General features: G+C 36.7%; 4 protein-coding genes across 4 annotated transcripts; all 4 read left to right on the top strand.

Annotated features, from left to right (window-relative positions):
- Positions 1-3,263: 3,263 nt before the first annotated feature.
- Positions 3,264-4,199, top strand: LOC134496461 (olfactory receptor 12D1-like). Its single transcript, XM_063302188.1, has one exon. The coding sequence runs from the start codon at positions 3,264-3,266 to the stop codon at positions 4,197-4,199; it is 936 nt and encodes a 311-aa protein (XP_063158258.1).
- A 5,459-nt stretch (positions 4,200-9,658) lies between these two features.
- On the top strand, positions 9,659-10,528 carry LOC134497294 (olfactory receptor 12D1-like). Its single transcript, XM_063302962.1, has one exon. It carries the CDS (start codon positions 9,659-9,661, stop codon positions 10,526-10,528), a length of 870 nt encoding a protein of 289 aa, XP_063159032.1.
- Positions 10,529-15,476: 4,948 nt separating this feature from the next.
- LOC134496459 (olfactory receptor 12D3-like) lies at positions 15,477-16,415 on the top strand. The gene has a single exon (XM_063302187.1). It carries the CDS (start codon positions 15,477-15,479, stop codon positions 16,413-16,415), a length of 939 nt encoding a protein of 312 aa, XP_063158257.1.
- A 6,613-nt stretch (positions 16,416-23,028) lies between these two features.
- Positions 23,029-23,967, top strand: LOC134496458 (olfactory receptor 12D3-like). The gene has a single exon (XM_063302186.1). It carries the CDS (start codon positions 23,029-23,031, stop codon positions 23,965-23,967), a length of 939 nt encoding a protein of 312 aa, XP_063158256.1.
- The last annotated feature ends 2,734 nt before the right edge of the window (positions 23,968-26,701 follow it).

Here is a 26,701-nt window from a genome sequence, read left to right as displayed (position 1 = left end):
CAACATTGACTGCACTTCTTTCAGTTTTGAGGTAGGAAGAAAGATCTATTGCTCTATCTATCTTGGAGATATGTAAGAGTGGAAGCCTTCACACTTGGTTACTCAGTGTGGAAAGATGAGGAAAATGGAGGACAATATAGAGACCTTAAGTAAGAGCACCTTCATTCCTTTTTTTCCCTTTCAGATGATTCTTTCTTGATATAATAAGAAGCAAGATCCCACTGGTTAGTTTTATCTTTATTTAACCCTTATGCATTTGGTATTAGCCAAAATTTCTTAAAATGCACTTATCAGTATGATGAATTAATCCATCACGACACAGTATGGAACCTTTTTGGTCCACATTTTAAAGTAAATGAAGGAATATACATCTCTCAGATTCATACAAATACTGAAATACAGATATTATTTGCACCCTGCACTTCTGTAAAACATCTACTATAAACAATAACTTATTTTTAAAGAAAATGTATAAATGGGAGACATTCAGAGGATAAATGTGGATTTTTTTGTGTTCTTAGTAAAGGTAAAGGTTTCCCTTGACGTAAAGTCCAGTCGTGTCCGACTCTAGGGGGTGGTGCTCATCTCCGTTTCAAAGCCTTGGAGCCGGCGTTGTCCATAGGACACTTCCGGGTCATGTGGCCAGCATGACTCACGGAACGCCGTTACCTTCCCGCCGAAGCGGTACCAATTAATCTACTCACATTTGCATGCTTTCGAACTGCTTGGTGTGCAGGAGCTGGGATGAGCAACGGGAGCTCACCCCGCCGCGCGGTTTCGAACCGCCGACCTTCCGATCGACAGCTCAGCGGTTTAACCCGCAGCGCCACCGCGTCCCACTTTGTGTTCTTACTATGTAGTTTATTGATGTAAATCAGTAGAATGAACATGATTCAGTGTAGATAAAGATGGCAAAATCTCAGAATGGAACTGGGTCACCCCACTACCCATCCAATTTTCAACTCCTTCTCAAAGCACTTAACTCTCACATTCCCCCCCCCCACTTTTTTTCATGTTGCTAGACCCTCAAATTTCTTTCCAGCTTCTTTGGGCTGCCCTATAAGACACAAATCAGGGCATGGTGGTCACTCTCCTCAACAAAACATCGAAAAACCGAGTGTGCTGGTAAATATATTTTATGTGGGGGACAGACTTTATCAGTTTGATTTATATGTTTATATATTACAACAGACTCTCCTCTCTTTTTCAAGGAAAACACAAGAGATTCATGTTCCTATTCCAATGTCTTGGGGGGGGGGTTCAACTGAAAATATAGTTGAGTGATTGGCTATACAAATAATGTGCATACTCAGTCTCACTAAATGTATCCCCACATGAGCAATCAAGAACAACTGGTTCATGGATTGTTCCCTTTTCCCCCAGTGACAGGAAATGATATTTTATAACACAAACATAATTTGCAAAGATACAAATCAATTCAAGATGTGTTCTGCAAGGAAGGTTGGTTACTTTCTTCCCTTCTAATTATGCCCAGCTGATTTATTTTACTATTAGGCCATTTTATCTTCAGTAATCTTTTATTTGTACTTTAGTGGGAAAGAGGTCTCCTCAAGGTATGAACTGTCCAAATATTTAGCAGATATAGACATTAGACTTGAAATATACATTATTAAATAGATTTCTATTTAACACTTTTTCCCCCCACCTTCCTGCGTAATATGCAGTTACCTATAATCTATGGTACACAATGATTAATTTGTGTGAGGAAAAGAGATATTGCTCATGATGATATGCCAACAGTCAACAAATATAACTGCAGAGAGCTGTAGCCATATAGTATACGTTTTGCTTTGTCCAACACAGGAAATCTAAGGATTCTGATTGAAGGATAGGTCTTCTCCCTTTTCCTGCTAGATAAAGGCACTGCCAAGAGCAAATCTGGGGCACATTTCTGGAGGAATTTGAAAAGTTAAAAATAATTATCTGCATATATTTAACTCACCAGTTTTCATTGCTGGTTTCAGAGGAAAGAAACACTGCATGCCATATTTGATTATGTTTTATTTAAAGGTTATCATTTCAGTTAAAAATGCTATTCAGAGTCCCAGACCAATAAAAGTAATCTATCATGTAAAGATAAAACCGCAGCATACCTGTAATGAGCCTGCACTCAGCCACAGCAACTTGCTGGTTCTTCTCTTATCCATGCATACATACTGACAGTTTTGCTGAGGTGGAGGGTTAGTTTCGATTCTGGTGGGAAATCATTCTTGTAAAAGATGGAAGAGTCACAGATACTGAGCGACAGAGGGGACACTCTTAAAAACACTCAGAAGGACTCTGGGAAGAAGAACTTGGGAAATAGAGGATCAAATCACCATCATGATGCACCATCAAAATTCTAAGGCATAATCCTGCAGGGCAGGTTCGAATATTAGAATGAATTTCTGATTAATCTTGCACTGTATGTATAGCCTAGATTGATCATATTGTATAAAACAGTTTTGTTATTTCCATGTTTTTCTTCCTTGCTTTTAAGGAAGCAGGCTAATCAAATTGCTTCAATGTCTACAGATTATGTTTCTCATTAGTATGTCTTTATCAGCATGATAGCATCCACTTGTCTGAACCAACAACTGTAATTTCCTGAGAGGTCATATTTTGGGGAGTGATAATTTGTGGTATATGAAAACAGCTAGGACAGACTTTTCTTCTCTTGAGGCAGAAAGTGTGGATGGGACATGGAGGAGACACTGTATACTGAACACCTGGAGGCACATTTGAAGTGACAGATAATACTTGAATTTGATGACCTAGAACTTTGTAATTTGGAAAAGGGAAAGTAAACCCCAGGGATCTTACAGTAATTCAATAATTAATTAGAAGATTGAAATTCAAAGGATCAAATTCAAGAGGTCATTCTTATTCTTTTAATAGTCAGTTTACTACTTCTATATGCTTGGCAGAGTCAACTTCACACTTTATAAACATAATTTTATATCGCCTGGAGTGTTTTTGCCACTGTAGCGTTCTGACTGTATGTATGTATGTATGTATGTATGTATGTATGTATGCATGCATGCATGCATGCATGCATGCATGCATGCATGCATCTATCTATCTATCTATCTATCTATCTATCTATCTATCTATCTATCTATCTATCTATCTATCTATGCATGTATGCATGCATTCATGCATTCATTCATTCATTCATTCAATTTCTATAGCCACCCATCTCAGCAAGTGGCCACTGTAGCTGGATGAATAAAAATGGGCCTTTATCTTTTTCCTTTTCAGTGATGGAGAACCAAACAGAGGTGAGTGAATTCATCTTAATGGGGCTGACTAATCTCATCAAGCTTCAGAATGTCCTGTTCACAGTCTTCCTGCTGTTATATTTGGCCACATTAGTGGGGAATGGTACTATAATTTTTGTGGTTTTAACTGAACCTCACCTTCAAACTCCCATGTACTTTTTCCTTGGAAATCTTTCCTGCCTTGACATCTTCTACTCAACAGTTACTGTTCCCAAAATGTTAGCTGGATTTCTTATAGAGCTGCACATCATTTCCTTCAAGGGCTGCATGGCCCAGCTGCATTTTTTCCACTTCTTGGGCAGTAGTGAAGTCATTCTCCTTGGAGTCATGGCCTATGATCGCTATGTTGCAATATGTAAACCTTTGCATTACACGGTGATAATGAGAAAAGAGGTTTATGTCCTGATGGCAGCAGCTGCCTGGTCCACTGGGTTTCTCCATGCCTTGATGCATGCAGTGCTGATTGCTCGCCTTCCCTTCTGTGGACCAAATCAAGTTGAGCACTTTTTCTGTGACATCAAGCCTTTGTTGAAACTGGCCTGCGGCAGCACACACCTCAACCTCATGCTCCTCAGTATTGTGACCAGTTGTGTTGCTATGGCCCCTTTTATCATCACAGTAATTTCCTACCTCTACATTATTACTTTCCTTCTCTTCAAAGTACAGTCCCAGCGTGGTCGGCAAAAAGCTTTCTCCACTTGCGGATCCCACCTGACTGTGGTGGCTTTACTCTATGTTCCTGTGTTGGTTAATTACATGTTTCCCACTGTCGGTAGCTCATCACAACGGGAGATGATATTAACCCTCATATACAGTGCAGTTACCCCAGTTTTAAACCCACTAATCTATACATTAAGAAATCAGGAGGTTAAAACAGCAATGAAAAAGATGGTTAAGAAAAAGATTTTAACTTTCTAGTGAAAAGAAATCCTGGAAAAACATTCCATTCCTGATAATTCAGTATCACAATTGGAATTTATAATTTGCCATAACTGGCATTAGTTGAGTCTGCTCACTATATTTATGTATATTTATTTAATTAAATTATTATTCCATCTTTTCTCTTATATTTTATACCAGCAAAAATAATACATTGAGATAATTTGCTCTTTAGGAGAAAGAGTGAGTGATTCTGAGCCACACGGTGAATTTTTCTGTCTGAGAGTGGAGCTGATCATATATCTTCCAAGTCCTAATTCAATAAATTTACTTGTGCACAATTCTGGGTCTCCAATGACCCCTGTCTTCCCATTCATCCCATTGGACGAGAATTGTTTGAAACCTTTATGAATTAGATATTGGTTGGGAAGACTGATTTTCAAGCACCACATCAATCTACAATATTACCCAAGCGTATCATAAAAAACCAAGTGGTAGAACCATAAATGTTCCTTGCTGATCTCAATATGACTTCTGTACCTTTGCTGCCACCCCCCAAAATTAAACAAAATTAAATGTTTAACTTGCATTCCCTTGAAAAATTCTTTCAGCTCTTTCAAAAATCCTGCTGATGAGCTATTAGAATGTCATCTAAAACTTTGCTTCACTAAGAGTATGTGACAATACCTTTTAGCAAACTGGTTCCCCAGAAATACTCTTGCCCTGTTACCTTGACATTTGTCCCAGCTCAAGCGGGCACCTGGACTTTAGACTATAGAGTGGAAGATATCAGCTTGCTGCTTGTGTCTTTTTTCTTTTGCACAAAAATGGTCATGAAAACTGATTTCAGAAATTATTGTACAGGAAAAAAAAATCTGAGAAGATCATTATTTCATATTCTCTCATTTTAAAGTTTCACTCATATTTTATATAATTTCTTAATAGATCTATTTCAAATACAAACGGAAACAGTATTTTTCTGCTTTCTTTAAACTTTTGTATATGTATACATACCTCTCTCCTTCATGCTTGGAAATCGATTCTCAGTTCAACTGTTTTAGATACATGTGGATAACTGCAGGACACTGAATGCAAGATATTGTCTGTATGGTTTTTATGCTGAAAAGTGAAGGACACAATCCAATAAATGTTGATGATGGCTATTTATTGTTTGGAAGAGATTTAAATGCTACTTTGTGGTAGCTTATGCAAGATTTTGTTGTTATTATTATTATTTGTTGAAGTCCATTGGACTAGAATGAGTATATTTTTGGATAAAATATCACCTGTTCAAAGTTTCATCAATACCATGTTATGAAAGTGTAACAATACTAATTTGAATCCTTTGAAAGGAACGAGAGCATTGCTGAGCAATATTTGACTCCTTATCAACAGCAGCTTCATTTTCTGTTTTTTTCAGCTTTGCTGTCTGCAGATTGACATGGCTTTGCTCAAAAACCTCATTTGTAATACAGATGAAAACTGTGACCCTCCAACAAAATGTACTAGCACAACAATTAGCAACAATAGCCAGAATGGTAAAGGAAGCTGAAATCTGTTCTTCTGAACCCTGAGGAGGACCATAGGTTTCCCTTCCTTGGAGTAAGGGTTATTAAGGAAGAAAACCCAAAGGGCAACATTTTGCATTTGGAGATCCAGGGGATCTCCAGCTTTCTGAAAAGAACCCATTTTGAGGGCTTTTCAGAAGGCCATAAGGGTTGGAGTTAACCTCACTTTGTGTGGAATGATGTTCTAGAGTTTGGGGGACACAGCAGAAAAGGCTTGCCTCCTAGGTCCTGTCAGATGGAAGTCTTTAGCTCATGAGAGCCACAGCATGCCTCTCCTGCCAGACCTGATGGGATGGGTAGATATTTTTGGAAAGCAGCAGTCCCTCATATCACCTGCCCCCCTGCCATATAGTGCTTTAAAGGTCAAAACCAGCACCTTGAATTAGACTTGGAAGCAGACTGGTAACCAATGCAGCTCACACAGCAGAAGTAAAATAAGTGTTTCTAGAGGCACACATAACTGCCCATGATGCTATATTCTGCACCAGCTGAAGCTTCCAGATACACTTCAAGGGCAGCCCCATGTAGAGTGCGTTACAGTAGTCAATTCAGGAGGTGACCAGGGCATGAGTAACTGTGAGCAGGGCTTCACAATCCAGGAATGGGCACAACTGGTGCACAACATGAAATTGCACAAAGGTCCTACTAGCCACAACTGTCACTCCTGTAAAGGGAATCCAGATCTTAGTCAAATAAACCAACTTTGTACTCTTTCCTTTTGCTTCTAAGAATCTTAATCTTTAGTTAATTCAGGTGCTGTCATAGGATTTGATCTTTCCTTCATTTTTTTTTTCTTTTTCCCATCTCAAAGATTTCTTCAAGACTTTAAACAACTTCTTTTCTAAGTCCAGTAAAAAGTTCTTATCCAGATCAATTTCTTGGCTTGTCATTTCTTTTTCCATGTTAGTTGTTCTCAGTTTTATAGTCCATTATTATTATTATTATTATTATTATTATTATTATTATTATTATTATTATTATTTTCCAGTACTTCTGCAATTTTTTTATGTACTGATGGTTCTGCCTCAGGCAAAATATAATTCATCTCTTTATCTTGTGACTCCTCCAAGATATTCTCTTTCACACCAAGATGTTCTCTTTTCTTCTTTAATATCTTTTGGACATAATCTCTTCATAGAAGCATGCATTGTTGCTGAGACTGAGGTTGCTAATTTTTGGTCCCATTCTTTTTTTTCAAAATAATTCATCAAGTTTCAAAAAAAGATGAAAACTACAAAAAAGAAAAGAAAAACCTACAAAAAGAAAAAAAAAAGAGAAAACTAAAAAAAGTGTGAAACAAAAGAAAAAAGAATTTTGAAGATTAAGTGACTTCCAACCTTCAACAGCAAGAATATACAGCAATTTCCATAATCAATCTCTTACTCTATATCAAACCAAGAATCCATTATTTCTATAAATATTTCCATTAGCACCACATATGGAAATCACTAATGCAATTGCTCCTTCCCCATATATGTATGTATGTATGTATGTGTATATATATATATATACACACACATATAATATTATTTATTTATTTTACAAATTGCTATCACCGCCCATCTCTCCCAAAAAGGGACACACACACAAACACACACACACACACAGAGACATACAGACAGACACAATGTTTTGGGCCATTTTATCTTCAGTTATCATTTCCTCGTGCTTTAGTAGGAAAGAGGTCTCATTCACGTATGAACTGCCTAAATATTTAACAGATATAGACATTAGATTTGACATTTTATTCAGGGGATTTCTCTTTGGAACATTCTGTCTTTCCCCCTTCATGGCAATATGCAAATACCTATTTTAAGGCAGGTAAGCATTTGATAAATCTGAGTTTGAAATAGAATAGGGGAAAAAATGAATATTTACCATGAGAATACCACAAGACTTAAGACACATTAGTCTTGACATTAATGTTTATACTGTTTACTCACTGCTTGATCCAAATAAGGATTTCTGAAGATTCTAACTGAAGAATAATCCTTCTCAGGTTTTCTGCTAGGTGAAGACACTTTCAGAAAGCAAAGATTGACTCCTTGTCTATGACCAATATTTAAAAGAGGATGATATAAAAACACATAAAATATAAAACAGTGTAATGATCATTTTTTTAAAAGAAGATGAGATAAAAACAAATACAATATAAAACAGTGTAACAAAATAGCAATAAAATAAATATTTTACCAGCAAGTCTGAAACAATTACCAGTGTTAAGAAGGTGCTAGATTTCTGCAAGCCATGGCTATTCTTAACATTTAGCCTTGTTGGTAATAGTTGAAATGTGTTTCTTCAGGAGGGAAATGATAACATTCTTCTCAGAGGAGCAATTAATATTTCTAACAATCGGTATTATAAGTTCTGTCCTCCATTTATTGCATAGAGGTCATTCTAGCAGCACATGTGAACATATTCAATTTCTGTGTAGGAACATATACAAATGTGATTTTAACTGGGGATCTTGATGTAGCTATCAGTTGTTACCCTTACATGTAATTTCCTGATTTGGGCCAAGGTGAAGACTCTCCTAGGTGAAGTGTAGGAAATGTTATATAAATATCTGGGACTAGAAGAGGGAAGGGTGATTATTGAGCTGTAATGGAGGTGGAAACCCTGTTTCCTTCAGTCTGGAGATTTGGGTCCAGGTCCTCCACTGAAGGATAACTATGGTTTTATAGTTTTATAATACCTAAAATATTACCACATTATCTTCTATTGCTCTTGAGATAAAATATAAAATCCATCTGGATTTGATAGAATTCTGGTTCCTCCCTCTGATGTTTGATTATTTTAACTTTGTCTCTGATTTTTTTTCCAATGTAGCATTCAGAGTCCTCATTAATCCATATCTCCATTGTTAGATTCTAGAGATTTCCAAAGGTGGGCAATTACTATTTTAAACGCTAAAATTAAATAGATAATAGATTCCTTATTTTTAAACTGTAGAGTTGGTCCTGTAAATAAATGCAGTAATGGAATATTCCGTTTTTTGTTTAGTAATAGTAGATATCACAGCAAAAATTTTACACCAAATGGAAGAAGATGTACTACATGATTAGCACTACTGAAAGACCTTTTTTTTTTTGGGGGGGGGGGATACCCTCTCCAACATACAGAAGAGTAATTTTGATATATATGTGCCAATCTAACTGGAGTCAAGTACCAGTGATGTATAATGTCCACTGCCATTCCTGCATTGAAGCTGAAGTGAATCCACCCAGTATCCTTAAGTCCTGTCAATTTGTCTCCTATCTGGATTTACCAAGATCAGTATCCCAAGCTTCCGTTAAACCATGGGGTGCATCAATAATAACCTATAAATTTTTGAGATTGTTCATTTTGCTTGTTCAAAGTAGTTAAGTATTAAATTCTTAACACTGGTACAAGGCCAGATTGCCAAAGGTCTAACATTCCTATTGCCCAAAAGAGATTTGAGTTGATAACAGAAGAACTATGGTGACTTATCATGTATTTGCTGTTCTATCTGATCTTTATTGAGAGGTTCCTTATTGCTATACAAATCTATATGTGGCTTTAGTATAACTTCAGTTTAGATCCATTGTTTAGGACTCTTCCATAATGAATGGAATCATATGCCCTAACTGTGCTGCTTGATAATCTATTATCAAATTGGATATGCCCCCCCTCCCTGTTTTTGAGGTTGACATAGAGAACAATAGGAACAGGGAGATGGGCAAAAGATGGAGAGTGAAATTCTGGTTTAGCAAAAAATTCAACCATATTGTTAATATATAAATGAAACAATTATGGGAATAGAGTTCTACACTGTTTTACATACTTTTATTGGACATTGGTCATTTCGAACTTTCACCAGCCAGTCATCTTATCATTATTTTCTTATTTCTTTTTGGTATATCTTGCTAACATCTCATTTATTTTGTCAATTCCCTTTCCTTTTTAGTGATGGTGAACCAAACAGAGGTGAGCGAATTCATCATAATGGGGTTGACCAACCTCTTCAAGCTTCAAAAGCTTCTGTTTACAATCTTCCTGCTTTTGTATCTGGCCATATTAGTGGGGAATGCTACAATCATTATTTTAATCTTCACAGAACCACACCTTCACACTCCCATGTACTTTTTCCTTGGAAATCTTTCTTGCCTTGACATCTTCTTCTCCACAGTTACTGTACCAAAGATGTTAGCTGGATTTCTAACAGAAATACAAACAATTTCCTTCAAGGGCTGCATGGTCCAGCTGCATTTTTTCCACTTCTTTGGAAGTAGTGAGGGCATTCTTCTTGGAATGATGGCCTCTGACCGCTATGTTGCCATATGCAATCCTTTGCGCTACGCTGTGATCATGAGAAAAGAGGTCTGTGTCTTAATGGCAGCAGCTGCCTGGTCCACTGGATTTTTCAATGCCTTGATGCATGCGGTGGTGACTGCTCATCTTCCCTTCTGTGGACCAAATCACGTTGAGCACTTTTTCTGTGACATCAAGCCTTTGTTGAAACTGGCCTGTGGCAGCACACAGCTCAACCTCATGCTTCTCAACACTGTGACCAGTTGTGTTGTTATGTGCCCTTTTATCTTCATACTCCTCTCCTACCTCTACATTGTTACTTTCCTCCTCCTCGAAGTGCGGTCCCAGAGTGGTTGGCAAAAAGCCTTCTCTACCTGTGGAGCCCACCTAACTGTGGTGGCTTTACTTTATGTTCATGTGTTGTTTAATTACATGCTTCCCACTGTATATAATGGTAACTCTCATATACAGTGCAATTATCCCAGTTCTAAACCCACTTATTTATACACTGAGGAATCAGGAGGTTAAAATTGCAATGAAAAAGTTTGTGGACAAAAAAAGAGTAACTTTCTGGTGACTGGAAACGCTGGAAAGATACTGCATCCATTGTAGTTTTCTGTCACAGTAGAACTGTGGCATTCTCTATCTACTTATATGTAATCTTCAATTTTGTTTTAAAGAAAATGAAGTGTCAATGCTCTTTTATAAAATTGTTCCCTAGAAAACACTTTCCATGTCAGCTTTACATTGACTACAAATTGAGAAAATGATGTTAGCTTCTGAATCTTAACATCTGGTTTGGAGGTTAGTCCTTTAAAACACACTGAGTTTGTAGCTGTCTCTCTCTCTTTTTTTTTTTTTTTTTTTTCCTTTTCCCACAAAAACTGTCATGAACCCTGATTTGAGAAAGTATTGCAGGGGAAAAATATGACATTTTCATTCTGAGATTGTCATTCCTTCACATTCTCTCATTGTAAAATATAAAGTTAGTATTTTTGAATGATTTCTTATTTCACCTACTCCAAGTTCGATTTGGAAACAGTATTTCTTCAATCTTTGCTTTAAACTTTTATAAGTGTAAACTTGCCGTTGTCCTGCATTACTGCAAATTAGTTTTAGGTACATGTGGATAATTGCATACACTGAATGCAAGATATTAACTTATACTGAATTTGTGTGAAAAAACTAAGGACACAATCCAATTAAAGTTTAATGTCCCTCTGAATTCAATAGAAGAGATTGAAATGCTACTTTGTGGTGAGTTACATTGGTTAGTTAGGCAAGAATACAGGCCTTTTGGGTAGTAGACCCAGAGCTATGGAACACAGTGTGCCTGGAAGTATGTAGGGCCCCTAACTTATCTGCTGTTTCATAAAGCACTTAAGATCATTCTTTTTCAAAAAGCCTTTTACATAGGAGGAAGGCTCTGATCAGCCATTTTCCATTGTTATCTATTGTTATCTGAATTGTTACTGTTCTTTATTTGTATACTGTCCAGAATCTACACAATACAGGTGATCTATCAGTACTGTAAAAGGAAAGCAGGGAAGATCAATGCTCTGTTAAAGGCATTTGACTTCTTTCCTATACCTCAGACTCTATATATTGCAATGGTCTAATTCTGGTGCAGATCAACCCTATATGATTCCCTCCTCTTTATTTCCTGGGATGGAATATGTTCCTTGTATTCTAGGGGCTTTGTTTCCTACCTGCAGCTGCATGGAAAGGAAGGGCACTGATGACATGGAAGGAAGGAAAATAGGGATCGATTGAACTATCAACATTGACTGCACTTCTTTCAGTTTTGAAATTGGAAGAAAGATCTATTGCTCTAACTATTTTGGAGATATTTAAATGTGGAGGCCTTCACATTTGGCTACTCAGTATGGAAACATCAGGAAAATGGAGGACAGTATAGAGGCATTAGGTAAGAGCAATGCATGTACAGCCTTATCCACATCATCCTTCTATCCCTCACAAAAAGATGTTAAACACCTACATATATTATTGGCAATAAGGTTGAACCTTCATGCCCCCCCCCATTTATTTCAGGTAGTTCTCTCTTGATATAATAAGAAGCAAGGCCCAATGGTTAATCTTATCTTTATTTAATCTTTGTCTATTTAGTATTAGCCAGAATTTCTTGAAATGCACCTATCAGTACAATGAATCAATCCATCATGAGACAGTGTGGAACCTTTGTGGTCCACATTTTAAAATAAACTAAGCAATATGTATCCCTCAGATTTATACAAAGAGTGAAATACAGGTATTATTTGCATCCTGCACTTCTGGAAATTGTCCAGTAAAAACAAGAACTTATTTTTAAAGAAAATAGTGTATATACTTGGGAGATATTCAGAGGATAAATGTGGATTTTCTTCTATTATTATTATTATTATTATTATTATTATTTAATTGATCAATTGAAATTAGCAGAATGAACATGATTAAGTGCAGATAAAGATGGCAAGATCTAGGAATGGAACTGGGTCACCCCACTATCCATCCAATTTTCAAGTCCTTCTCAAAGCACTTAACTCTCACATTTCTCCCCCACTTTTTTTTCATGCTGCTAGACCCTCAAATTTCTTTACAGCTTCTTTAGGCTGCTCTATAAGAACCAAATCAGGGCATGGTGGTCACTCTCCTCAGCAAAACATTGAAAAACCAAGTGTGCTGGTAAATATATTTTATGTGGGGGACAGCCTTTTTTTTCTTTTTTTTTAAGACAAGTCACTTCTGGGTGTTTTCATTCTGCTCTACTGGGCTGTGTGATGGCTGTAAGCATGTCCTGGTACTGATGCAGGGCATCATTTTCAGTTAGTAAAGGAGATATAAAATCATTTTTCCTCTATCCCTTATACTACTAAAGATTTTAATTCAGTACAGAAGAGATTTCTGGTGGTATTCCAGTGCCTTGGGGGGGGGGGGGAAATGTCTTGGCCATTAAAATATATTTAAATAGTCTTAATTGGTGGGAGAAATTGTTTACGTTCTCAAATTCAGTAGATTTATCCCCACAGGACCACACTACTTCATGGATTTGCCCTCCTCCCCAAAGAGGGGAGAATAATGTATTGCAAACAAACACATGACACAAACATACAGAGAACTGAATCTACGTTTTATTATGAGGGCTTATGTCTTGCACCGATCTAAACGAATGTAGTTGATCTCCTATCTCTTATGCTATATGTACCTTACGTTTTCTTTATTGGCTGGGCACGAGGTTTCATAAAGGTACAGATTGTCAGAATACCTAACAGAAATAGATACTAGCTATGAGTATTTTATTCAGGGGATTTCTGTTGGATTCATTATTTTCATCATGGAAATATATGGGTATTTCTTTCAGTCATCTTAAAAATTGATAACTCTAGGTAAACAGTGTGATAGGAAAAAATAATGGAATCCCCATCACAATATCATACCAAAACAACACCCATTAATCCACATTGTCTCTCTATATAGTGTATTTGTTGATTGGTCCATACTAGGAATTCAGAGCAATCTGATTAAGGACAAATCCTTCTAGGGCTTTCTGCTGGGCTGCCAAGGCAAATGCATTTAATCAGGAGAGAAAAGGAATTATTCTTTTTGTTCCATGCATTGTTAGAACAAAAAGGGTTAATATTATATGGGGAAAAAAAGCCTGTATGTTGTAAGTTACTTCTACAGTTTTTAAGGTCACAGCACATTATTTGATAATTTATGAAATCTTCTGAATGAAACTAAATTTCATTCTAATTTGGATGCAGTTTCCAGGTGTTAACTTGACTAAAGGTAGCATTTTCTCTGCTATACTTTGTATTACAACCAAAGATTAAAATTAGAAAGTTCGTCATCAGTCTGTCTGAGATAAATTGATATTTTGAGATAATGGAAATTTGGAGGACAAAAGGCAGTTAACTTATCATGATTGGATATAAGTAGTTCACTCTTCCTTGGAAAACTGAAAATATGTTGTTTGTGTGTGTGTATGTAATGTATGTATGTCTGTGTGTATGTGTGTGTATGTATGTATGTATGTGTGTGTATGTATGTATGTGTTTGTGTGTGTGTGTATATATATATATATATATATATATATATATATGTATATGTATATATATATATATGTCTGCGTATTTGTGTGTGTGTGTGTATAATAGCTTCCCGTGTGGATATTTAATACAGCCCATCCCTTTAAGTTTAATAATAGTGTTGTGTAACTCACTTATAGTTCTTTCATTTAGATTTTCTGGAAGCTGAACATATTTTTTACCCAGGCTGAGCTCACTCAGCATCTGACATGAAAACAAAATAATATTATATTATCTGATCTGGATTTTTCAACACGGTAAGACAATAGCTGAATTCCCTCAATGGAATGAACTACAGACTACCCAATGCTATCTCAACCTACTCTAATTTGCTATATAAACCCAAACTCAGTCTGAATCCATATTGTTTTACACCTGAGAAAAAGAAGTTTTCTTGTCAGGAGTGTGAACGCCAGGAGATAATGTCAGATATGTGAAAGAGTACCACAGCAGCAACTAGTGTGAGGCCAGTAGGAAGCATGTTGGCACAATTACACTTAATATTTCAGCTCCTTTTGAAGGACAAAATAATAATCTGCAGCTACAGCTGTTGCCAGTATATTTTAGAGGCTAAGTATGAGCTGTAAAACATGTCAGATAAGCATATTATCTGTTACATGTGGGGGGGGGGCTTTTTCTGTGTACTAATAAATTAAGAGGAAAGTCTGAAAGGATTGACTGACCATCCTCCTTAGATGAAGATTTCTTTCTTCTCACAGTATCTTGAAGAGACTGATGGGGTCTATTTGTCTGACAGTACCAAAATAGTTTCCTAGGAGACCATTTGCAGCAATCATTTGTAGCAGTTTTATTTAATCGAGGAAAGTGAGGCTTCCCCAGTTCTTTGGGAAGTATGAGTAATAATTCTTTATTGAGTGCTTTGAGGCATCTTGATAACATTCCAAGGATTCAGTAGGTAGAACTGTGGGAATTGGAAAAGATAACATAAACCCTATATTGACTGTATATAGCACATATTTAGATATTTGAGACTTATTGTTCTGAAACCAGAAGGACATTCTTCTCTCTCTCAGGTATGACAACCTATTAACTCCATGCTGGACTTACCAGATTCATTCTTAGTCACAAGCATTAAAAAATCCTCCATACTTTTTGCCATTGTAAATAGCAAATTTATTTTAAATTTATCCAAACACCAAATCTTCCTCTCTTTCTTGTTGTCATATTTAGAAATGAGGTAAACTTTGTATAAATTACTTTTACCTTTCCTTTGTTACTGATATGTATCATGTTAATCATATTCATTATTTTCCTCTTGGCAATTTTTTGCATTCTTCCATCTTTCTAGCTGTGAAAGAAGTGTAGAATGTTTCCTATCATTCTGCAGTTATTCGTTCCTGCCTTTATTACTTTCTGCTTCCTTTTTAGTGATGGAGAACCAAACAGAGGTGGAAAAATTTGTTTTGATGGGCCTGAACAATGTCTTCGAGCTTCAGTATATAGTCTTTGCAATTTTTCTGCTGTTGTATATGGCCACTTTGGTAGGAAATGGAGTTATTGTTATTGTGATTTTAACTGAACATAAACTTCATACTCCCATGTATTTTTTCCTTGGGAATCTTTCCTGCCTTGACATCTTCTATTCCACAGTAACTGTTCCAAAAATGTTACAAGGATTTCTATCAGAGCTGCAAACTATTTCATTCAGTGGCTGCATGGTCCAACTATTCTTCTTCTATTTCATGGGTGGTACTGAAGGCATTCTCCTTGGAATCATGGCCTATGACCGCTACATTGCAATATGCAATCCTTTGCGTTACACTCTCCTCATGAGAAAAGAGGTTTATCTTCTGATGGCAGCAGCTGCCTGGTCCACTGCTTTTTTCCATGCCTTGATGCATGCAGTTGTGACTGCTCACCTTCCCTTCTGTGGACCAAATCTAATCAAACACTTTGTCTGTGACATTAAGCCACTGTTGAAACTGGCCTGTGGCAGCACATACCTCAACCTCATGCTTCTCAATACTGTGACCAGTTGTGTTGCTATGGGCCCTTTTATCATCACAGTAATTTCCTATTTCTACATTATTACTTTCCTTCTTTTCAAAGTGCAGTCCCAGAGTGGTCGACAGAAAGCCTTCTCTACCTGCGGATCCCACCTGACTGTGGTGGCTTTACTCTACATTCCTGTATTGTTTAACTATATGCTTCCCACTCTGGGTACCTCCTCTCAACAAGAAATGATACTAACCCTCATATATAGCACAATTACCCCAGTTTTGAACCCACTTATTTATACACTGAGGAATCAGGAGGTAAAAATGGCAATAAAAAAGATTATGGGCAGGAAGATGTTCACATTTTGGTAAAAGAAAAAGCTGAAAACTAACTCAACCCATGACAGTTCATCATCATGTAGGAAACATGTACTCTCCATAAACATGGTGCTCTTCAAATGAACCACCTTTGTTTGTTTCATCCATTTGATGGATTGATATATTAGATTTTAATGATATATCTCATTATCCTTACAATGATTTTTCTTTGAGGTAATTAAAAAATACAGGAGAGAGTCATTTACTGAGTTTTCCTGGCATAGGATGGACTTTATCATGGATAATTCTACTCCTAGTCCAATAGGAGTATTTTACCTCTTCACTATCCTATAATTGCAGTCTTCCATTCAACATGTTGAATGAGATCTTTAGTTGAACCCTTCCATCTTTAGTTACAAATGATGGATAAGACTGCTGGATAGAGAGAAGAACTTTAGCAGAGGTATAATTAAAATCCATGCAGAGGAACCATCTTTGCTGTTTGCTTACCTAAATAGCACATTATAATTTTTTAGTTAATTATGTTTTAGATGATTAGCCTCTCTTGAAATACTCCTTTGGTTGTTTTGAATTTCCTGCCAATGAGCTATTTGAGAAAAATCTCAAATAGCTTTAAGTGAATCAAGCATCAATGCTTTTTAGCAATATTTTCCCTCTCAAAATACACTTGGTATTTTACCCAGACATTTGCCCTGACATGAGAAAAGCTAAGAGTTAGCTTTGGGATCAAAAACACCTGGACTATGGGCTTCCCTGTGGAGCACACCTAGTTGGTGATTTTCTTCATTGGGTGGGAGGGGGGTGAGGAAGTAATGAAATTGATTTCAAAAATTACCAAAGGGGCAGAGGGGAAATCTGAAATAGACTATTTCCTATTCTCCCTTCTCAAAACACAAAGTTCAACCATACTTTGAAGTTCTTTCCTAATGCAACCATTCTAAACATTATTTTTCTGCCTTTCAGTTACATTTCCATATGTCTAAATACACCTCTCTCCTGCATGCTTGGAAATGAATTTTCAGATCTGATGATAGTAAAGAGATACACAATCTAAGAGAGAAGCACTAATATTTCTTTATTTACCCACTGCAAGCTGAATATGGCCCCTGATTTCTGTTGTAATAATGCTCAGTTCAGTGGTAGTGGGGTGCCATATCCATCATCAAGGTTGGCAAGTTCTAAAGTTACAACTGTGCACTCCACCACACATTTGATTTTGAAATCATCTTCAAGTCACCTTAATGCTTTTGCACATTTTCTCCACTTTGCCTTCATGAAGCTTGACTATTGAGGAATTTAGCTATGGCCTTGAGAAGGAGAAGAGAGAAGAGAAATGGTCACTCAGCCCCTGAAAAGTACAAGGTCAAAGAAAGAGACTCCTAACAGTCTCATCTTGATATTGTCATCCTTAAAAAGAGGCTGTGAAGGTTTTGGACAGCTTTCCAGATTCAGTTAATAGATCCTACAACAAGAAAGTACCTTACCAAATTTCCTGCTTCTGATCTGGCCTACCACAAAAGGTTGACAATGAGTTTCAAATGTGTCCAGAGGTTCCTCATGGATTGTGCTATGGAGTGGTGGTGGTGGGACTCATTGTATATGGTTCCCTATACAAAATGCCCACAAAATGGCTACAAAAACAAAAGGCTGCAAGGTGCATTCTGTTGAGATTTATTTTGAAGGTGGAAAACCTGGATTTTTCCACCCCACCCCCTCCCTCCCTCCCTCCCTCCCTCCCTCCCTGTATCCATCAAACTCCCTCCTTCAAATTTTGCAGCCTGGGCTACAGAATTGTATGGCATGTCCTGCAGCGTCTGAGTATGTTCTCAGTAAGTATGGTTCACAGATTAGTACATTTATCTCTATTCCTTAATACTACTCAAGATTTTTATTCAACCCTTGTAAGATATAAACTGCAACAGAATCCCCAGTTTTTACTATCAACAGAGAACTCATTTTGACTCATCTGGTTTGGAGGCTAGTCCTTTGAAACACACTGAGTTTGTAGCTGTGTCTTTTTTTTTTTTTTTCCTTTGCCCACAAAAAATGTCATGAACCCTGATTTGAGAAAGTATTGCAGGGGGAAAATATGACATTTTCATTCTGAGATTGTCATTCCTTCACATTCTCTCATTGTAAAATATAAAGTTAGTATTTTTGAATGATTTCTTATTTCACCTACTCCAAGTTCGATTTGGAAACAGTATTTCTTCAATCTTTGCTTTAAACTTTTATAAGTGTAAACTTGCCGTTGTCCTGCATTACTGCAAATTAGTTTTAGGTACATGTGGATAATTGCATACACTGAATGCAAGATATTAATTTATACTGAATTTGTGTGAAAACACTAAGGACACAATCCAATTAAATTTTAATGTCCCTCTTAATTCAATAGAAGAGATTGAAATGCTACTTTGTGGTGAGTTACATTGGTTAGTTAGGCCAGAATGCAGGTCTTTTGGGTAGTAGACCCAGAGCTATGGAACACAGTGTGCCTGGAAGTATGTAGGGCCCCTAACTTATCTGCTGTTTCCTAAAGCATTTAAGATCATTCTTTTTCAAAAAGCCTTTTACATAGGAGGAAGGTTCTGATCAGCCATTTTCCATTGTTATCTATTGTTATCTGAATTGTTACTGTTCTTTATTTGTATACTGTCCAGAATCTACACAATACAGGTGATCTATCAGTACTGTAAAAGGAAAGCAGGGAAGATCAATGCTCTGTAAAGGCATTTGAACTCTTTCCTATACCTCAGACTCTATATATTGCAATGGTCTAATTCTGGTGCACATTAAAACTAGGTGATTCCCTCCTCTTTATTTCCTGGAATGGAATATGTTCCTTGTATCCTAGGGGCTTTGTTTCCTACCTGCAGCAGCATAGAAAGGAAGGGCACTGATGACATGGAAGGAGGGAAAGTAGGAATCGATTGAACTATCAACATTGACTGCACTTCTTTCAGTTTTGAAATAGGAAGAAAGATCTATTGCTCTAACTATTTTGGAGATATTTAAATGTGGAGGCCTTCACATTTGGCTACTCAATATGAAAACATCAGGAAAATGGAGGACAGTATAGAGGCATTAGGTAAGAGCAATGCATGCACAGCCTTATCCACATCATCCTTCTATCCCTCACAAAAAGTTGTTAAACACCTACATATATTATTGGCAATAATGTTGAACCTTCATGCCCCCCCCCATTTCTTTCAGATAGTTCTCTCTTGATATAATAAGAAGCAAGGCCCAATGGTTAATCTTATCTTTATTTAATCTTTGTGTATTTAGTATTAGTCAGAATTTCTTAAAATGCACCTATCAGTATGATGAATCTATCCATCATGAGGCAGTGTGGAACCTTTGTGGTCCACATTTTAAAATAAACTAAGCAATATGTATCCCTCAGATTTATACAAAGAGTGAAATACAGGTATTATTTGCATCCTGCACTTCTGGAAATTGTCCAGTAAAAACAAGAACTTATTTTTAAAGAAAATAGTGTATATACTTGGGAGATATTCAGAGGATAAATGTGGATTTTCTTCTATTATTATTATTATTATTATTATTTAATTGATCAACTGAAATTAGCAGAATGAACATGATTAAGTGCAGATAAAGACGGCAAGATCTAGGAATGGAAATGGGTCACCCTACTATCCATCCAATTTTCAAGTCCTTCTCAAAGCACTTAACTCTCATATTTCTCCCCCACTTTTTTTTCATGCTGCTAGACCCTCAAATTTCTTTACAGCTTCTTTGGGCTGCTCTATAAGAACCAAATCAGGGCATGGTGGTCACTCTCCTCAGCAAAACATTGAAAAACCAAGTGTGCTGGTAAATATATTTTATGTGGGGGACAGCCTTTTTTTTCTTTTTTTTTAAGACAAGTCACTTCTGGGTGTTTTCATTCTGCTCTACTGGGCTGTGTGATGGCTGTAAGCATGTCCTGGTACTGATGCAGGGCATCATTTTCAGTTAGTAAAGGAGATATAAAATCATTTTTCCTCTATCCCTTATACTACTAAAGATTTTAATTCAGTACAGAAGAGATTTCTGGCGGTATTCCAGTGCCTTGGGGGGGGGGGGGAAATGTCTTGGCCATTAAAATATATTTAAATAGTCTTAATTGGTGGGAGAAATTGTTTACATTCTCAAATTCAGTAGATTTATCCCCACAGGACCACACTACTTCATGGATTTGCCCTCCTCCCCAAAGAGGGGAGAATAATGTATTGCAAACAAACACATGTCACAAACATACAGAGAACTGAATCTACGTTTTATTATGAGGGCTTATGTCTTGCACCGATCTAAACGAATGTAGTTGATCTCCTATCTCTTATGCTATATGTACCTTACGTTTTCTTTATTGGCTGGGCACGAGGTTTCATAAAGGTACAGATTGTCAGAATACCTAACAGAAATAGATACTAGCTATGAGTATTTTATTCAGGGGATTTCTGTTGGATTCATTATTTTCATCATGGAAATATATGGGTATTTCTTTCAGTCATCTTAAAAATTGATAACTCTAGGTAAACAGTGTGATAGGAAAAAATAATGGAATCCCCATCACAATATCATACCAAAACAACACCCATTAATCCACATTGTCTCTCTATATAGTGTATTTGTTGATTGGTCCATACTAGGAATTCAGAGCAATCTGATTAAGGACAAATCCTTCTAGGGCTTTCTGCTGGGCTGCCAAGGCAAATGCATTTAATCAGGAGAGAAAAGGAATTATTCTTTTTGTTCCATGCATTGTTAGAACAAAAAGGGTTAATATTATATGGGGAAAAAAAGCCTGTATGTTGTAAGTTACTTCTACAGTTTTTAAGGTCACAGCACATTATTTGATAATTTATGAAATCTTCTGAATGAAACTAAATTTCATTCTAATTTGGATGCAGTTTCCAGGTGTTAACTTGACTAAAGGTAGCATTTTCTCTGCTATACTTTGTATTACAACCAAAGATTAAAATTAGAAAGTTCGTCATCAGTCTGTCTGAGATAAATTGATATTTTGAGATAATGGAAATTTGGAGGACAAAAGGCAGTTAACTTATCATGATTGGATATAAGTAGTTCACTCTTCCTTGGAAAACTGAAAATATGTTGTTTGTGTGTGTGTATGTAATGTATGTATGTCTGTGTGTATGTGTGTGTATGTATGTATGTATGTGTGTGTATGTATGTATGTATGTGTATGTGTATGTATGTATGTATGTATATATATATATATATATATATATATATATGTATATATGTATATATATATATATGTCTGCGTATTTGTGTGTGTGTGTGTATAATAGCTTCCCGTGTGGATATTTAATACAGCCCATCCCTTTAAGTTTAATAATAGTGTTGTGTAACTCACTTATAGTTCTTTCATTTAGATTTTCTGGAAGCTGAACATATTTTTTACCCAGGCTGAGCTCACTCAGCATCTGACATGAAAACAAAATAATATTATATTATCTGATCTGGATTTTTCAACACGGTAAGACAATAGCTGAATTCCCTCAATGGAATGAACTACAGACTACCCAATGCTATCTCAACCTACTCTAATTTGCTATATAAACCCAAACTCAGTCTGAATCCATATTGTTTTACACCTGAGAAAAAGAACTTTTCTTGTCAGGAGTGTGAACGCCAGGAGATAATGTCAGATGTGTGAAAGTGTACCACAGCAGCAACTAGTGTGAGGCCAGTAGGAAGCATGTTGGCACAGTTATACTTAATATTTCAGCTCTTGTTGAAGGACACAATAATAATCTGCAGGTACAGCTGTTGCCAGTATATTTTAGAGGCTAAGCATGAGCTGTAAAACATGTCAGATAAGCATATTATCTGTTACATGGGGGTGGGGTTGGGCTCTTTCTGTGTACTAATAAATTAAGAGGAAAGCCTGAAAGGATTGATTGACTGTCCTCCTTAGATGAAGATTTCTTTCTTCTCACAGTATCTTGAAGAGACTGATGGGGTCTATTTGTCTGACAGTACCAAAATAGTTTCCTAGGAGACCATTTGCAGCAATCATTTGTAGCAGTTTTATTTAATCGAGGAAAGTGAGGCTTCCCCAGTTCTTTGGGAAGTATGAGTAATAATTCTTTATTGAGTGCTTTGAGGCATCTTGATAACATTCCAAGGATTCAGTAGGTAGAACTGTGGGAATTGGAAAAGATAACATAAACCCTATATTGACTGTATATAGCACATATTTAGATATTTGAGACTTATTGTTCTGAAACCAGAAGGACATTCTTCTCTCTCTCAGGTATGACAACCTATTAACTCCATGCTGGACTTACCAGATTCATTCTTAGTCACAAGCATTAAAAAATCCTCCATACTTTTTGCCATTGTAAATAGCAAATTTATTTTAAATTTATCCAAACACCAAATCTTCCTCTCTTTCTTGTTGTCATATTTAGAAATGAGGTAAACTTTGTATAAATTACTTTTACCTTTCCTTTGTTACTGATATGTATCGTGTTAATCATATTCATTATTTTCCTCTTGGCAAATTTTTGCATTCTTCCATCTTTCTAGCTGTGAAAGAAGTGTAGAATGTTTCCTATCATTCTGCAGTTATTCGTTCCTGCCTTTATTACTTTCTGCTTCCTTTTTAGTGATGGAGAACCAAACAGAGGTGGAAAAATTTGTTTTGATGGGCCTGAACAATGTCTTCGAGCTTCAGTATATAGTCTTTGCAATTTTTCTGCTGTTGTATATGGCCACTTTGGTAGGAAATGGAGTTATTGTTATTGTGATTTTAACTGAACATAAACTTCATACTCCCATGTATTTTTTCCTTGGGAATCTTTCCTGCCTTGACATCTTCTATTCCACAGTAACTGTTCCAAAAATGTTACAAGGATTTCTATCAGAGCTGCAAACTATTTCATTCAGTGGCTGCATGGTCCAACTATTCTTCTTCTATTTCATGGGTGGTACTGAAGGCATTCTCCTTGGAATCATGGCCTATGACCGCTACATTGCAATATGCAATCCTTTGCGTTACACTCTCCTCATGAGAAAAGAGGTTTATCTTCTGATGGCAGCAGCTGCCTGGTCCACTGCTTTTTTCCATGCCTTGATGCATGCAGTTGTGACTGCTCACCTTCCCTTCTGTGGACCAAATCTAATCAAACACTTTGTCTGTGACATTAAGCCACTGTTGAAACTGGCCTGTGGCAGCACATACCTCAACCTCATGCTTCTCAATACTGTGACCAGTTGTGTTGCTATGGGCCCTTTTATCATCACAGTAATTTCCTATTTCTACATTATTACTTTCCTTCTTTTCAAAGTGCAGTCCCAGAGTGGTCGACAGAAAGCCTTCTCTACCTGCGGATCCCACCTGACTGTGGTGGCTTTACTCTACATTCCTGTATTGTTTAACTATATGCTTCCCACTCTGGGTACCTCCTCTCAACAAGAAATGATACTAACCCTCATATATAGCACAATTACCCCAGTTTTGAACCCACTTATTTATACACTGAGGAATCAGGAGGTAAAAATGGCAATAAAAAAGATTATGGGCAGGAAGATGTTCACATTTTGGTAAAAGAAAAAGCTGAAAACTAACTCAACCCATGACAGTTCATCATCATGTAGGAAACATGTACTCTCCATAAACATGGTGCTCTTCAAATGAACCACCTTTGTTTGTTTCATCCATTTGATGGATTGATATATTAGATTTTAATGATATATCTCATTATCCTTACAATGATTTTTCTTTGAGGTAATTAAAAAATACAGGAGAGAGTCATTTACTGAGTTTTCCTGGCATAGGATGGACTTTATCATGGATAATTCTACTCCTAGTCCAATAGGAGTATTTTACCTCTTCACTATCCTATAATTGCAGTCTTCCATTCAACATGTTGAATGAGATCTTTAGTTGAACCCTTCCATCTTTAGTTACAAATGATGGATAAGACTGCTGGATAGAGAGAAGAACTTTAGCAGAGGTATAATTAAAATCCATGCAGAGGAACCATCTTTGCTGTTTGCTTACCTAAATAGCACATTATAATTTTTTAGTTAATTATGTTTTAGATGATTAGCCTCTCTTGAAATACTCCTTTGGTTGTTTTGAATTTCCTGCCAATGAGCTATTTGAGAAAAATCTCAAATAGCTTTAAGTGAATCAAGCATCAATGCTTTTTAGCAATATTTTCCCTCTCAAAATACACTTGGTATTTTACCCAGACATTTGCCCTGACATGAGAAAAGCTAAGAGTTAGCTTTGGGATCAAAAACACCTGGACTATGGGCTTCCCTGTGGAGCACACCTAGTTGGTGATTTTCTTCATTGGGTGGGAGGGGGGTGAGGAAGTAATGAAATTGATTTCAAAAATTACCAAAGGGGCAGAGGGGAAATCTGAAATAGACTATTTCCTATTCTCCCTTCTCAAAACACAAAGTTCAACCATACTTTGAAGTTCTTTCCTAATGCAACCATTCTAAACATTATTTTTCTGCCTTTCAGTTACATTTCCATATGTCTAAATACACCTCTCTCCTGCATGCTTGGAAATGAATTTTCAGATCTGATGATAGTAAAGAGATACACAATCTAAGAGAGAAGCACTAATATTTCTTTATTTACCCACTGCAAGCTGAATATGGCCCCTGATTTCTGTTGTAATAATGCTCAGTTCAGTGGTAGTGGGGTGCCATATCCATCATCAAGGTTGGCAAGTTCTAAAGTTACAACTGTGCACTCCACCACACATTTGATTTTGAAATCATCTTCAAGTCACCTTAATGCTTTTGCACATTTTCTCCACTTTGCCTTCATGAAGCTTGACTATTGAGGAATTTAGCTATGGCCTTGAGAAGGAGAAGAGAGAAGAGAAATGGTCACTCAGCCCCTGAAAAGTACAAGGTCAAAGAAAGAGACTCCTAACAGTCTCATCTTGATATTGTCATCCTTAAAAAGAGGCTGTGAAGGTTTTGGACAGCTTTCCAGATTCAGTTAATAGATCCTACAACAAGAAAGTACCTTACCAAATTTCCTGCTTCTGATCTGGCCTACCACAAAAGGTTGACAATGAGTTTCAAATGTGTCCAGAGGTTCCTCATGGATTGTGCTATGGAGTGGTGGTGGTGGGACTCATTGTATATGGTTCCCTATACAAAATGCCCACAAAATGGCTACAAAAACAAAAGGCTGCAAGGTGCATTCTGTTGAGATTTATTTTGAAGGTGGAAAACCTGGATTTTTCCACCCCACCCCCTCCCTCCCTCCCTCCCTCCCTCCCTCCCTGTATCCATCAAACTCCCTCCTTCAAATTTTGCAGCCTGGGCTACAGAATTGTATGGCATGTCCTGCAGCGTCTGAGTATGTTCTCAGTAAGTATGGTTCACAGATTAGTACATTTATCTCTATTCCTTAATACTACTCAAGATTTTTATTCAACCCTTGTAAGATATAAACTGCAACAGAATCCCCAGTTTTTACTATCAACAGAGAACTCATTTTGACTCATCTGGTTTGGAGGCTAGTCCTTTGAAACACACTGAGTTTGTAGCTGTGTCTTTTTTTTTTTTTTTCCTTTGCCCACAAAAAATGTCATGAACCCTGATTTGAGAAAGTATTGCAGGGGGAAAATATGACATTTTCATTCTGAGATTGTCATTCCTTCACATTCTCTCATTGTAAAATATAAAGTTAGTATTTTTGAATGATTTCTTATTTCACCTACTCCAAGTTCGATTTGGAAACAGTATTTCTTCAATCTTTGCTTTAAACTTTTATAAGTGTAAACTTGCCGTTGTCCTGCATTACTGCAAATTAGTTTTAGGTACATGTGGATAATTGCATACACTGAATGCAAGATATTAATTTATACTGAATTTGTGTGAAAACACTAAGGACACAATCCAATTAAATTTTAATGTCCCTCTTAATTCAATAGAAGAGATTGAAATGCTACTTTGTGGTGAGTTACATTGGTTAGTTAGGCCAGAATGCAGGTCTTTTGGGTAGTAGACCCAGAGCTATGGAACACAGTGTGCCTGGAAGTATGTAGGGCCCCTAACTTATCTGCTGTTTCCTAAAGCATTTAAGATCATTCTTTTTCAAAAAGCCTTTTACATAGGAGGAAGGTTCTGATCAGCCATTTTCCATTGTTATCTATTGTTATCTGAATTGTTACTGTTCTTTATTTGTATACTGTCCAGAATCTACACAATACAGGTGATCTATCAGTACTGTAAAAGGAAAGCAGGGAAGATCAATGCTCTGTAAAGGCATTTGAACTCTTTCCTATACCTCAGACTCTATATAT

This window comes from Candoia aspera, chromosome 4 (genome assembly GCF_035149785.1).
Source record: "Candoia aspera isolate rCanAsp1 chromosome 4, rCanAsp1.hap2, whole genome shotgun sequence".
Lineage (NCBI taxonomy): Eukaryota > Metazoa > Chordata > Lepidosauria > Squamata > Boidae > Candoia > Candoia aspera.
This window is presented reverse-complemented; position numbering and strand designations above follow the sequence as displayed.

Bases quoted from the DNA above. Each gene is read 5' to 3' on its own strand.
- LOC134496461 (XM_063302188.1), top strand. From the start codon at position 3,264: ATGGAGAACCAAACAGAGGTGAGTGAATTCATCTTAATGGGGCTGACT.
- LOC134496459 (XM_063302187.1), top strand. From the start codon at position 15,477: ATGGAGAACCAAACAGAGGTGGAAAAATTTGTTTTGATGGGCCTGAAC.
- LOC134496458 (XM_063302186.1), top strand. From the start codon at position 23,029: ATGGAGAACCAAACAGAGGTGGAAAAATTTGTTTTGATGGGCCTGAAC.
- LOC134497294 (XM_063302962.1), top strand. From the start codon at position 9,659: ATGGTGAACCAAACAGAGGTGAGCGAATTCATCATAATGGGGTTGACC.